A 15,147-nucleotide genomic window follows, 5' to 3' on the forward strand; every position below is an offset into this window, starting at 1 on the left:
AGGAAACAAATATGGCAGCCTACATATCCCTCTTACTTCAGTAGTACTTTAAGTGAACCAGAGACGAAGCACCCTCATGTCTTTTCCCATATATATCAGTGGGAACATTTGAGCCTGCATTGCAATCACATAGCGATTCAACTAACTTACTCCTTGTACCCTGACATACACCGCATTGCTGTTGTGTTCTCCTGATGGTGGGCTCATGAATATCAACCAATCGACCATCCGATTCTATCTATAATCAGTTCGGATGAAAATTGGTGCTGCCTAGAGTATGCCCTATTTCAAGCACTTTAAATAACATTTTTCAATCATTAGAAATGCCCCCTATATCTAATGTTACTGTTGATCTGAAATCATTTTTCAGCATAAAACATATGCAAAGCATTGTGGGTCTTATTAAGGCTTCAGAAAACTGACAGTAGTAGTAACAGACATAAGAGTCTTGCTGATACAAGATAATCCATTGCTAGAATTCTACACTAATATCAGCTACAATTATTTTCCAGTTCCTTTAACAGTCAGTGTGACCATCTGTTACACCTGCCAAAGCTTGGTTAATATGTGTCTATTATAACTGCATTCACAGGTATCTATATCTCCACATGCTAGAGTAACTTCCAGCTGGGTCCTGGAAACAAAAATCTTCTACACACAGCAGCACTGTATGTGGATTATATGAAACCAACAGATGGAAAGGTTACATCTCCATCTACTGGCCACACAAATAATGCAGGGAAGTTTCTTTTTTACTTTCATGTGACCATAGATCTAGAAGAAGGTGTTTTTAACAAATGTAAAGTTTATTAAATAATCTTAGTTACTGTTACAAGTAAATTGCAGCAGGTGTGCATATTCTAGTGAGATTATAGTTTACAAACTGTGCATTAAAACGCAGGATTACAAAAGAGCATTGAGGTAGAAAAACATTGGGAGCAAAGGTTGGTGTAAATAAATTACCATTACATATGTGACATAAGTCATGTATACAAGAAGTAAGTGTATGTAAAGAAGCATTCAGCTGTTGGTAGGCATCTGTGATCTGCTGCAAAAGGTTAATGCATTCCCTTTTTTATTTTTTTCTTGCACAAAATACAGATTTGTTAATGCATTCACAAATAAAAGAAAAAGAACCAGGCATTTAAAGTATTAATATGCAACACAAAACATGAATAAAGAATAAACAACTTACTTTTGAGCTAGTGGGTTGAGGAGTCAGATCAGCGACATCAAGAACGTTCTCTAAGGATTGTTTACCAAGCCCAAAATCCTGAAAACAATGACAATGACACAGATAATAAATATATACTGTATACATATCGCCGCTCAGACTAGCAGGAAAAAAGCCGCTAAGCAAATCCCAGACTTTTACAATGGAAAAGTAGTCACTTACTGTATGTACTCATTGGTGTAAAGTTAAATGAAGACATTGTTGCATCTTATAAATCTGTTATTTTTTGTACCACATCTGCTCAAATATGACATGATTCGCCTATGAGCCACGCTTTCCATTTTTTCCTGAGCGACCATGTAAGAATGGTTAGAATATTCAGCAAATCAGCGCTGGCACAGTTCAATAGGTGATGATGTTACACCCGGTGTCCATAAGCCTTCAGTGACCAATCTCCAATACCAAGTAAAATCATGTGCTCTGTATCAAGTCCTCGATCACCTACCCTCATTTACTGACAGTGTCAAACACACAATTGCCTGGGTTGTGTTTAACACAGACTAATGTAGCTGGTGACAGTTTGTCATTTTATAATAGTCCATGGTACTTTGCTCCACTAGATGGAGGATAATATAAACACATATGCTAGTGTATAGGATTGGGCACTTTGTGCGCATGCCCAATGATTCTGATACCGGCTGGGATGGAGGGAGTGGCTATTCCATAATGATGTGTTGGCCACCTCCAGTTACAAATGAAATGGGAGCATCCAGTGTCACGTCAGCGATGGCGGACCTGCTTTCTCTGAAGGGATGTCTCACATGTATGATATGTATTTGGGTGGAGTCCACTGGTTATGTAGTGCGTGGTGCAGTGAATGCATCATGTGGTGATTTGTGGCCTGATTTACTGCTCAGTTCAAAGTGGGCGTCTACCCTTTGCTCACTGAGTTGGAAGGTAGGGCGGACTTTTCTAGGTTTCTTGGCTACTATGATGTCACGGATGATGTGTTTGGAAAGGGTTAAGTATGCTGGGACACTGCTTGCCCTCAATCAGCGATGAGGTACGCAGGTGCGGTACGCCGCTTACTCCGGTACTTGGGATTACGCGATGGATGAGAGGTAACCATGTCTCTATCTCTAGCACAAGTTTTACAGTTTTGCCTGCAGTCTTCTCTTCTTATCCCTGATGATGCTGTAGTGCAAAACTAGACAGGAAGGAGACTGGCGGCACCATTACCTCTTCCCTGCTGTGACTTAATGATATACAGAGCACATCTTAACATTAGGATACCCTGTTCCATAGGGCCCCGTATATGAGTTTACCATTCATGTTATACTTGTGTATTGCGTTTAAAACAATAAAAAACAGACCATTTTCTACCTAATGCTATTATCATATTGGTGCAATTCGATTGGGTTACTGCTGGTCAAGAGAGACCTTTTCATGGACCATAGACCTGAAACGAGACTTGTCGCCTGAAGAGATCTAAACTCCATCCTTTAGGCAACAGTACAGGGCCAAGGCTGTGCAGAGGCGTCGCTAGCCTCTAGGCTAGAGACACCTTCTGTTGCTAAGTAGGGGGGACTGCCAACTGAGTGGCAAATGAGGAGCTCCACCGAGCCGGCAGGGCGAGTGCGGAGAACAATGACCTTGGCCAGCGATTGGATGTATAATAAATGCTTAATGCATAAAAATGTAATAACATACATAGAAAAGCCATGATGATTCTGTAAACAGATGTCCTGTAGGAGAGAAGAGTAACCCTGGTTAAGGAATACTCAGACCCTATGCTCACCAAAACCACATACACATTAGATGGTTGAAAAGAAAAATGGAAGAGAAGTGGGCCTGTAACAGTTTATGTCTGACCCATCTTGCCTGAAACTGTGCTACATTCACTCCAGTTGCTGCTTCACCCACAAAACACCGCACCTTATAGTTACGCTGGTCAGTGAGGTTCGGAGTCTGTAAGAAGCAGTCACATGACTGGTGCTCTGCACTACAAAAGGTACAAAAAGGTTATTTTTTTTCCTGAACACTTCATTATTTATTTTCTCTTCTAAAGGTGCCAAACATGGTACAATTTTTCTTTCTTTTTTTCAATTAATTTAGTTTCATTATTCCGTTAGATCGAATATAACATTTTTTCTAACATGTCCGATTGAATTCAATTGTTTTGGTCACAAAAGCTGGAAAAATCGAATGTTTTTATTGTACAGTGTATGGGTACCATAAAAGAGATATACATAAGTTTTATTTTAGACCAAAAATATAATTCTACATCTACAAGCAGAAAATAGTTAGAGTAAAATCCCACCAATAGGTGCAGTTGGCAAAAAATAAGATCAGTGTAACAAATACACAATCAGTTTATCAAAAGCAATCTCTCCAGTGTGGCAGGATGGTGCACTGGTTAAGGGCTCTGCCTCTGACACAGAAGACCTGGGTTCCATTTTCGTCTCTTCCTGTTCAGTAAGCCAGCACCTATTCAATAAGGAGACCTTAGGCAAAATTCCCTAACACTGCTACAGAGCGTGTCCTAGTGGCTGTAGCTCTGGCGCTTTGAGTCTACCAGGAGAAAAGCGCAATATAAATGTTTTTTGTCTTTTTTGTCACCAACGGAGATCTGAGGTTTCTGGGAATGTATCAGTCACGTGATTTGGAGCATAACACAGTACTGCTTAAAAAAAGTTGAATATGCATTTCCCCTAAACAATGTTTAACCATCTAATGTTTGTGAGGTAATAAGTGAAGTTTCAGCAGAATTCTCTCTGCCAGGAGTTGGGTTACTGTATACATGAAAATAGAGGTTTTATTATTAAATATCTCTATTGTTTTTCTGATCTCACTATCAGTCAGTTAGAATAACTTTTTGAGCAATTAAGATTTCCTTGTCTTACAAAACATGTTCCAGAAAGAGCAGATGAACATTTTTAACGCAGGTGGTGTAATAATTACAGTTACATGGATTTCACATTGCAAGTAAAGAAGGAGGTGGCAGAATGTCTTCCAGGTATTTTAAATTAGGTTGTGGACCTGAGGTCTAGATCTAAACGTACTGGAAAAGCAAGAAGATACTTGTTATACAACCTTAATTGTTTTTAGCGCTCCTGGTAAGATTGTATCTGTTTCTAATCACAGCTGTCAGCAGGAAGTGCCTGCTCCTCTGACTCCCTCTGGTGGACATTGCAGGTACTGTACATATTGCAGTTTGCGTTTGTACTGCAAGACAGCTACTGTCTTATGCTGGGTTTACACGATACGTTTTTTGCTAAGAATCGTTCCGCTAGATGCCTTCGATGATAAAATTTCAACATGTCCGATGTTCCGCTCGATTCTTTTCTGCTCGATTTCTCATAGAAGTGAATGGAAAAAAGATAAGAAAAACGAGTGGAAGATAAGAGAATGGAGCAGAAAATCGAATGGCTAATAGATTGCGCGCAGAATCGAACGCGAAAAACGTACCGTGTATTCCCAGCATTACTCTTGATACAATTTTGTAACATGTATGTGTTTTCACACTCAATGACACTAATCACTGTGCATTTCTGTTAAAGAGACACTGAAGTGAACTAATTTTGCACAGGTTACCTTATAAGTCGCTTCAGTGCTCTCATAACAAGTAATCCGACGTGTCCTGCCACTAAACGAGGGCTGCAGAGCCCCCAAATCCCCAGGGGGCAATCCAGCCGGCATTTCCTGGAAGGGGCAGAGCTTTCAGCTTCAGCTCTGCCCCTCCTGATGTCAATTGCAGTGCATCGCCGCCTCTCCCCGCCCCTCTCACTCTTCCTTCAAAGAGAAGGGCGGGGAGAGGCGGCAGTCGGGCCCTCTCACTCTTCCTTCAAAGAGAAGGGCGGGGAGAGGCGGCGATTGACGTCAGGAGGGGCAGAGCTACAGCTGGACCAAGTTGGTCGTGGATATTTGCAGAGGGATTTGCAGCCCTCGTTCAACAGCGCGGACACGGCGGATTACTTGTTATGATAGCACTGAAGTGACTTATAAGGTAACATGTGCAAAATAAGTTCGCCTCAGTGTCTCTTTAAGTTCTATGGGGCATCATTGGAATGTGTTTCTGCACAGCACAATTTACTATAGTGAATGTTGGCTGTCAAAACACATCCAGAAACGCACACATGTATGTAAAGGTATGCAAACTCCCAAACACAATAATGTGTACAGTGTGCACTACTATACATGTTTTTATCATGTGATACTGTACACAATTCTCCAGTTTGTAAAAGGCTGTGGCATAAGATTCGAGGAGCTGGATCAATTTGTGGGTAGCTGGAGTCAGAGGTTTCATAAACTAGGAGTCAGATGACTTTTGTAGCCGCTCCATAGCCCTGCAAGGGCTGTGAAGTCGGAGTCAAGGACTTGGAGCAATATTGGGTACCTGAAGTCGGTGGTTTTATAAACTGAGGAGTTGGAGTCGTAGTCAAATGATTTTTGTACCGACTCCTCAGCCCTGGTTTTGTCCCTTATGTATGGTGCTGTCCATTGAACACCAAAAAGAATATCTTATTTTAGATACTGTGGAATGGGGTTAGAATCTCTTCCAGCCTATTACTGTTGAGCACAGTATGACCCTTACCAATTACAATCTTTAAAATGTTTGTATGCCAGTGAGACCATTCTAAATCCAGGGAACAGAGTCACAAAAAGATCAACAGATCAAGACTGGATCTTTAAAACATAAAAAAACCTGTTTTTATTCAGCAAAGATAGTAAAAATTGTAAGCTTAGATTTTTCGCAGTTGTGCAACTGAAGTCATGTGCTAGTGATAACTGCAGTGACAACTTTATAAAGTAACCCCAAAAAGGTGGCATTCACTGGAAAAGCAAAAGAGTTTTCTTCTCACTGCAGCTGTACAAAATACAAATGATGAATTACACAGTTTACTAATCTAACTACGCTTCAAGAATAAGTGCAATAAATACATTAAAGGAAACGAGGGTAGAGGGATATGGAGGCTGCCATATTTATTATCTTTTAAACAATACTAGTTGCCTGGCAGTCCTCCTGATCCTATGTCTCTAATACTTTTAGCCAAAGACGCTTAACAAGCCTGCAGTAGATCAGGTGCTCTAACTCAGATTTTACTGGATTAGCCGCATGCTTGTTGCAGGGTTTTGACTCAGACACTACATATGTCAGAATATCAACAGGGCTGCCAGGCAACTGGCATTGTTTACAAGAAAATAAATATGGCATTCTCCATATCCACCTCACCTTGAGTTCCCTTTAAATCGGATCCAAATTGCTCCCTGATCAATAAACACACTAATGAATTGACCTCCCTGAGAGGTTATGACCCTCTGTTCTTTTTACAAACCCCTTGTGCTTCACAGTAGCATGTACACTGTGCAGCATCTTCAACATCTCTGCCATCTTCCACATGCCTCTCTCTGCAAACCCCTCATTTCTGCCCATGTGTAAAAGCTGTTCTCATAACTAGAGCGGGTCATTATTTCCAACATATCCCTCCTGTCTCCACCCAGGAAGCACTGGGAACATTCACAGGAATAGGAAGGGACAACTCAGATCACTGATCACACAAATCATGTTATCACACAAGGATGCAGAGACATTAGAGTTGATCAACAAAAGTTTGCTTTCTTAAAACAGCAAGTATTTGCGATAATTCAGGTTGGAGTGAGCTCCGAGTTGTCACCCAGTGCATCACTACTGAATATATGCAAATTAACCATTGTTGTCCTTAGAAGCTAAACACACCTCCAGAACCGCTGGAATGCAATGATGTGTCAGCTTGTAATTAGTACAGAGCCATAATAATCCAACATGCATACAGACGGTTTCGGATTGGTTGATCCTCATCAGTGCATGGCAGTATATAAGCTGCTTGAGCATGGGAAGTATATGTAAGCAACATGAAATAATGAATAACCTCAGTTCTCATACCTCTTCAAGGGAGCAAAATCAGCAATTTGTAATAAATGCACTCCTGGTCAGAGAGCAGCTTGTGGATGATTTCATTTATGAGAACATTGTTTTGAGAAATATTTGTGATAGCCCAGTTGGGTGCAAATAGGATAGTAAGATCACTTATGCTTTCCAATCATCTCCTCTCCTGGCATTCCAAAATAAATCTGGTCAAGAAGAAATCAGTAAAGACAACATCATTGCATGGCTTCCACCTTACCATGGTTTTTAATGCTTTGGTATTTGGCTTAGGGACATCTTTAACACTTTCAGTAGATTCAGACTCCTGCAATGAGAAAAAATAACTTTTATGAAAAGCTTAAAGTTCCCTTATACCAGTGATGGCTAACCTTGGCACTCCAGCTGTGACAAAACTACAAATCCCATCATGCTTCTGCCTCCCCGAGTTATGCTTAGAGCTGTCAGAGTATTGCAATGCCTCCTGGGACTTGTAGTTCTACCACAGCTGGAGTGCCAAGGTTAGCCATCACTGTCTTATACTCTTCTCCAAACTAACTGGAGACACCAACCCTGCTCCTTTTGTTGTAATGCTGGGAATACACAACGTGTTTTTTTCCACTCGATCGATTTTGTTGCTCGATTCAGCAGTCGATTCTCTTATCTTCCGCTGGTTTTTCTTATCTTTTTCCACTCACTTCTATCAGAAATCGAGCGGTAAAACGATCGGACATGTCAGAAATGATCTCTCGAACCATCTATCTGCTGGAAAAATGCACGGTGTATTCCCAGCATTACAGTCTTCTATGTAACGGTTTTATCAGATAGTGATCAATTCTAATCACCTTGGATTCTGAGGTTTTGCCAGCACCAGGGCCCCTGGAGCAACATGGAAGCATGTGAGCCCTGCCTTAAAGGGACACTGAAGAGAAAAAAACCTTATAATATAAAAATTGTATGAGAGTACAGATGATTAATAGAACATTAGTAGCAAAGAAAATAGTCTCAAATTTGTCTTTTCAGTTATATAGCTTTTTATAAAACATTGCATCATTCTGTCATATTTGCAGTTTACAAACGACACTCTGTATTTTATACTATGAAACAGAGCAGAGCTAATGGCCCTTTGAATTTTCCTGCAGTAAAACATTATATCAAGCTGTCTTTCACTGTTTCTTTGACGTATGCTTCAGTGATAAGTGCTTCAGAAAACAGCACCGTCTTGGCCCAAGTTGGGTCAGACAGCTCAGAGAAGCTTTTGCATAGATAACAACTGAAGTTTCTTAAAGTGGATCCGAGGTGAACTTTTACTCATTGCATAATTGTGTTCCTTTCCTATTGTTTATAGGGCATTCCTCAAGCCAAATACTTTTTTTTTGTTTTAATACTGTAATTCCCTATAAACTAAATAAACCATTGCCCACAGGTTTTCAGAGAGCCTTGGCAGTAGCAAGGGCTCATGGGAGCTCAGTCTAGGCAGGGGGAGGAGGAGGTGTTACTAGCCATTGATTTCATAGGCAGAGGGGAGGAGGGGGGATTAGGTTTTTTTCAGTCTGAGTGCTGATGGTGCAGATAAGCCTGCCTCTGTGTAATGTGCACAAACAACATGGCTGCAGTCATTGTCTCATAGGAAGAAATAATCATTTTCTATTCAAGCTGTTTGCAGATAGATTTGCTGTGTAAACTATCTAAACTTTAGATAAGATATATAGACAAGTTACTTGTTATAGTTAGTTTTTCATCTCGGATCCGCTTTAACTCTTCCTGTACTGGAGACTCTTTTCTTTGCTACTAATCTTCTATTTCTTAACTGTACTAAGCATATAATTCCTTATCTTTTAAGTTTATTTTCACTTCAGATTTCCTTTAAACTGCTGCATTAGCACTTCATTTGTGGCATAGTTGTAACAATCATCCCTAATTGAGCTTTGAATAGTGGTAATTACGGTATTAAGACTCTTTTTTCTCTCCCATTGCTTACACCTCTATTACACTTAGTTGCTCTCAGAAAGCAAGTATGCGTACTTAGCATCATGTGATTATTGTGTACAGAGTACTGGGGTGGGGGTGGGGGTGGGGGGGGGGGGGGGGGGGGGGTGACGGCTGGGGTGTAAAATCTTCACTTGGTATGGATCTCCTCACAACACATCTCACATATATACTGTATATTCCGGCATATAAGACTACTTTTTAACCCTTGAAATTCTTCTGAAAAGTCAGGGGTCGTCTTATACAGCGAGTGTCATTGATCCCGGGTGATACACCCTATCCTGTTACTGACTCTCAGATCTTGCTGCTGAGTACAGTACTGAAGCGGTGCAGGCGCACATGTGTGAGATCTGAGAGGCAGAGAAGGAGGTAAATAGGATACAAGGGTGGGCCAGACAGGAGAAGAGGCGTGTCTTATAGGCACAGCATGATCTATTGTTCCATACCGCTCTGATAAACAGGGAGCCAGGTAGAGTTGACCAATCCAACCAGTCAATCACCTGTATACTGTTATATACTTGGTACCACATACAGTACAGCACCAGTAACTGTTCATACATAGCACCAGTATATGATGTTTTTTAATTTTTATTTCATGTGCGTTGGAAGAGGGGTAGTCTTATACAGCGAGTATATCCCAAACTCTATATTTTAATTGGAAGAGTTGGGGGGAGTCGTCTTACACACCCAGTGGTCTTATACGCCGGAATATACGGTATGTAGATTTTCCTTTTACATTCCATAGTACTACTGAAAACAGAAAATACATATCTAATTTTACAGGGAATGCATATCTATGAGGAATATTATGTAAAACTATTTAAATTGTAGCCAATTTAAAATTGTAGGTAATGACTATGGGGTAAGTGGAAAGAGCTCATTACGCTTACATCCTGTTCATTTTTTCCCAGGATGCAATCCCCAGAACTGGAACCCAGCTTTCCATCCAGGGAGGGTCCAGTGTTTGCAGATGCATTGCCTTGCTTTGAGTCAATGTCAGGGGAACCTGGTACAGACTCTTCTTTATGTGCAGACATCTCAGCTGGAGTAGCACTATGTATCAGCTCACGCTCTCCAACCTGCGGAATCACTTCTCTGCCCACAACACAGTCTTGGTCTTGATGATCCGGTTGCGCATTTCTACTCCCTATCATCCCCCTCTAGAGAGATTGAGAAGAATATTATCTCTCTGTGTCACAGCACTGCCACATCAAGGGGTCAACACCACAACAACTAGGTGCAAAGAAGCAAGTGTTTTAGGGAGAAAAGGACAAATCTAACCACAAACCGAAATGTAAAATTTCAGGTTGGAAGAAAAATAAGTGTTCATATGGGATTAGAGGAATTGTAATACATGAATGTGATTCTGATTAACCGTTTCTTACAATAATCAAGAACAGTTTAGAATACAGCAGTCCCCTACTTAAAACAGGTTCTGTTCCAGGTTGTTTGTAAAAGTGGCCATACACTCATAGATTGCCACCAACGTGACAAAATGATAGATCCCTCACAAATATGAATCTCGTTAGAGAACGATAGATTCCTATCACAGTGTGTGGGATACACCACATCCATTTGCAATTGATTTCAGCATTTAAAAAAAATGCTGGATGCAGTGCAATGCTATGGGGCACTCCTGACCTGCTCAACTGACAGATTTTCTGATAGGTCAATAATTTTGTTCTATTTTCGGTAAACATTGAACAAAACAAAGATCAATCTAACATGTTGTACAATAGGTTTGAATTAAATAAGAAAATCTATGCATGTATGGCCTTCTTAAAGAGGAACTGTAGCGAGAAGGCTATGGAGGCTGCCATATTTTTTTTTCTTTTACCCCCTAGCGGTATGGACAGATATATCCGTCCATAAAAACATGCTGTGAACAGTATAAACGTGCATACACATCAATACTCTCCTGCACTGTATACTAGACCCTTGCTTGACACATTTTGGCAAGTTACAGGGAAAAAAAAAGTATTACAAATAAATGTTATCACTTTTTGCACAGAAATCCTGGGGAAATTGAACGCCAGGGAGGTTAAAGAGAACCTGTACTGAGTAAAATTATTTAAAATAAACACTTGAGGTAACTTCAAATAAATATTACATAGTTACCTTGCCATCAGTTCCTCTCTGAAGCTCACCATTTTCTTCTGACAATAATCCCTGCCAGTTCTGACAACATTTTGTCAGAACTGAAATATAACAGTTGCCGTCAGTTATATATCAGTTGCTGTCAGTTACAGCTGAGAGGAGAAATGATGTGTCCATGTTTCCCTATGGCTCAAGTGGGCGATGTTACAGTTTAACTGTGTGCTGACCAGGAAGCTGTTATGGGGTAATGGCTATTTTCAAAATGGAGGACGGAGAATTTCATTGATCACAGTGGACAAATGGGACGCAGGAGAGAAAAAATAGATTGAACAGTAGACTATACAGGAGGTAAGTATGACTTGTGTATGTTTATTTTGCCTTTTAATTTTCAGTACAGGTTTTCTTTAAGCAATGCCACTTGCCTGGCAGTCTTGCTGATCCTCTGCCTCAAATAGTTCTAGCCAAAACCCCTGAACAAGCATGCAGCAGATCAGGCGTTTTACATTATTGTCAGATCTGACAAGAATAGCTGCATGCTTGAGGTGTTATTCAGACAGCAAGGCTGCCAGGCAATTGGTATTGTTTAACCTCCTTGGCGGTCTGATTCTTTCCAGATTTTAGGGTCTAAAAGCGGTGCAATTTTTTTTTCACTCTTTCAGACCCTAAAACCTGAAAAAAATCATTCTGGCAGGGAGATCTGCAGCAAAATAAAAAAAAATGTACCTTCCTGGGCTCCTGGGCTGCAGTTTTCTCTTTGTCCACAAGATGGCGCTAATATACATATAAACGAACTTCTCTATATTTCTCTAATATAGAGAAGTTAGTTTTCAATATTAGCCCCGCCCCCGATGACGTCACGCTGCCACCATCGCTCTGCTGCCACCACCACGGCTGCGCTGCTACAACTGGCTGCCGGATCCCCGGAAGAATAGCGGGGACATGGGGGATCCCGGCGGCCAGGGAAAGACCCCACACTGTCGGGGAGAGAGGCTGGAGTCCCGCTGTGCAGCGAGATCGCGCGCGGGACTCCACAACCACAAGTAAGGCTCTGCAATGCATACCCCGACCTGAGCTCGGGATCACCGCTAATAGCTTGTTTTTTCTACCCCGAGCTCAGGTCGGGAAAACCGGCAAGGAGGTTAAAGGGAAATAAATATGGCAGCCTCCATATGCTTCTCACTTCAGTTGTCCTTTATATCTAAGTTGTTTGTAAGTCCAATCATATATTATACAGTTGTGCTCATAAGTTTACATACCGTGGCAGAATTGCAGATTTTGTAACCATTTTTCATAAAATAAATGATAACACACAAACTATTCTTTCAATCATGGCAAGTGGTTGGCTGAAGCAATTTATTGTCAAACAACGTTGTTTACTCTTTAAATCATAATCACTATAGAAACTACCCAAATGACCCTGATCAAAAGTTTACATACCCCAGTTATTAAGACCATGTATTTCCCCCTTTAACATCAATGACAGCTTGAAGTCTTTTGTGGTAGTTGCGGAAGCGGCTCTTATCTTCTCAGACAATAAAGCTACCCATTCTTTCAGAAAAAAGCCTCTAGTTTGGGTAAATTTATGGGTTGTCTTGCATGAACTACTGAACTGCACATTTCAGGTCTCCCCAGAGTAGCTCAATGATATTAAGGTCAGGATACTGAGATGGCCACTGCAGAACCTTTACTTTATTTTGCTGTAGCCAATGCCATGTCCACTTATCCTTGTGTTTTGGATGATTGTCATGTTGCAAGTCCCATGCTTAGCTTACTGGCTGATGAGTGCAAATTTTCCTCCAGTATTTTTTGATAACTTACTGCATTCATATTGCCATCAATTCTGACCAAATTTCTTGTGCCTTTGTAGCACAAACATCTCCAAAATATGAGCGATCCACCATGTTTCACAGTAGGAATGGTGTACCTTTCATTATAGGCCTTGTTAACAACTCTCCAAATTTAACATTTATGGTTGTGGCCGCAACGTTCAATTTTGAGGCCTGTCATATAAAGCAGGATACTTTGATGCATTTGCTATAATGGCTTTCTTCTGGCAACTCGACAATGTAGCCAATCTTTCTTCAACTGCCTCCTTATTGCGCATCTTGAAACTACCCCACCACATTCTTTACAGAGTCCTGTATTTTACCTGATGTTATTTGTGGGTTTTTCCTTGCTTCCTGAACAATTTTTCTGGCAGTTGTTGCTGAATTTTTATAGTTAGTCCACCTGACCATGGTTTAGATTCAACAGGACACATTTTTCCACTTCTTAATTAGAGTTTGAACAGTGGTAATTGCCATTCTCAATTCCTTGGATATTTTCTCATATCCCTTTCCTGTTTTATAGAGTTCAACTACATTTGCCCGCATATTCTTTGACATTTCTTTTGCTTTCCCCATGACTTGGAATCCCCCCAAAAATCAGTGCATTACCACTGGATGAAAGATGCAAGGGTCTACCAGGAGTCCATAAACTCGGGGACCTTTTATACACACCAACTAATTTCAATCAAATACAGGTGAAGATGGTTACTTCTTGTGCCAGGTTGTGTGCGGGCCAAATCACCAGAGTATGTAAACTTTTGATCAGGGTCATTTGGGTAGTTTGTGTAGTAATTATGGTTTAAACACAGTTGTTTGACAATAAATGGCTTCAGCCAACCACTAATCCTGAGTGAAAGAAAAGGGTTTGTGTTATCATTCATATTCTATGAAAAATGGTTAAAAAGTCGTACATTCTGCCAGGGTATGTAAACTTATGAGCACAACTGTACACACTGGATTGTGTGAATAAAGGATTTACAGGTAGTCCCCAGGTAAGGAATGAGATAGGGACTGTAAGTTAATTCTTAACTTGAATTGGTTGGTAAGTTGGAACAGAGTTCCATGGCTGTCCCATGTACCTCTTCTGTGCCCCACACTTTGCCTCCAGTGTCCCCCTATATGCCACCTCTGTTCCCTGTGCCTCCTGTGCTTCCGCGGTATCCCAGTGTCTTCAGTGTACATTTCTGTGCCACCTCTGTCCTACTGTGCCTCCATTGTGTCCCTCTGTTCCCTAGTGCCTCTAGTCTCCCTCTATTTACAAACTCTGTCCCCTTGTGCTTCCTCTGTGCCTCCTTTAGTATCTCTTCGGTATTTAGTGCCTTCGGTATCCCTGTCTTTGCCACTTCTGCCCCGCTGTGCCTCCACTGTGTCCATCTGTACCACCTCTGGCCTCCCTGTGCCTCTAGTGTCCCCCTCTATTCCCCTATGCCTCCTTTGTCCCTCTCTGCTGCCACCTCCGTTCTCCTGTGCCCCCTTCCTTCCTCCTGCCTCCCTGTGCCACTTTCTGCCCCCTCTGTACCTCCTTAAGTCCTCCAGTGCCACCTTCCATCCCGTGCCTTGTTCTGTCCCCCGAGTGACTTTTAGTCCCCCTATGCCTCTTCCCTGGTGGTGTTAGTGCCCTCATCATTTGCTCCTCCAGCTCAGTCTAAAATGCAGAGTATAGCTACAACAGAAGGTGTTGTCCCTCACCTCCTAGTTGGAGCCCAACACTGTGCGTTGTCCTCTCAACCTCACCTCTCCCTCTAGTGCCCGCAACTCCTCCTGCATGCTCCATGATTAAGGGAAGGGTCACAATTGATGCCACAGAAAAATGGTAGTGTTTTTCCCATGGCTGAATCTGCATTTTTGGCCGGCAACCAGCTGAGAACAGCTGACTGTTGGCAATAGGGAATCGTATGCATTATATAATGTAAAGCAACAGTGTGGGTTTTTTTTTCCCCTGCTCCGGAAAACCACACATTGCTCTCAATGCACTGCGATTGTGCAATGGGAAGCTTTACGTAAGTGTTTGCGTTGTGGAAAATTCCCGCAATTTTTTGCAAGTGTGACCCTACCTTAAGTCTGGGCACTAGAGGGAGAGGTGTAAGTGAGAGGACAACACATAGCATTGAACTCCTGCTGTGGGTTAGAGAAGCACACCTTCTGTTGCGGCTATACTC

At 41.5% G+C, this 15,147-nt stretch overlaps 1 protein-coding gene across 3 annotated transcripts in view; it reads right to left on the reverse strand.

Annotated features, from left to right (window-relative positions):
* CEP164 (centrosomal protein 164) overlaps window positions 1–15,147 on the reverse strand; it is a 195,458-nt gene that overhangs the window by 112,748 nt on the left and 67,563 nt on the right. For 2 of the 3 annotated variants that reach the window (XM_068240892.1, XM_068240891.1), the window contains 3 exons: window positions 9,956–10,225; window positions 7,339–7,404; window positions 1,196–1,273 (listed from right to left, as the gene is read on the reverse strand). In XM_068240892.1, coding sequence (XP_068096993.1) covers window positions 1,196–1,273; window positions 7,339–7,404; window positions 9,956–10,225 — 414 coding nt within the window. The remainder of the gene's footprint in view (window positions 1–1,195; window positions 1,274–7,338; window positions 7,405–9,955; window positions 10,226–15,147) is intronic. The other variant, XM_068240894.1, reaches the window with a different exon arrangement.

This window comes from Hyperolius riggenbachi, chromosome 6 (genome assembly GCF_040937935.1).
Source record: "Hyperolius riggenbachi isolate aHypRig1 chromosome 6, aHypRig1.pri, whole genome shotgun sequence".
Lineage (NCBI taxonomy): Eukaryota > Metazoa > Chordata > Amphibia > Anura > Hyperoliidae > Hyperolius > Hyperolius riggenbachi.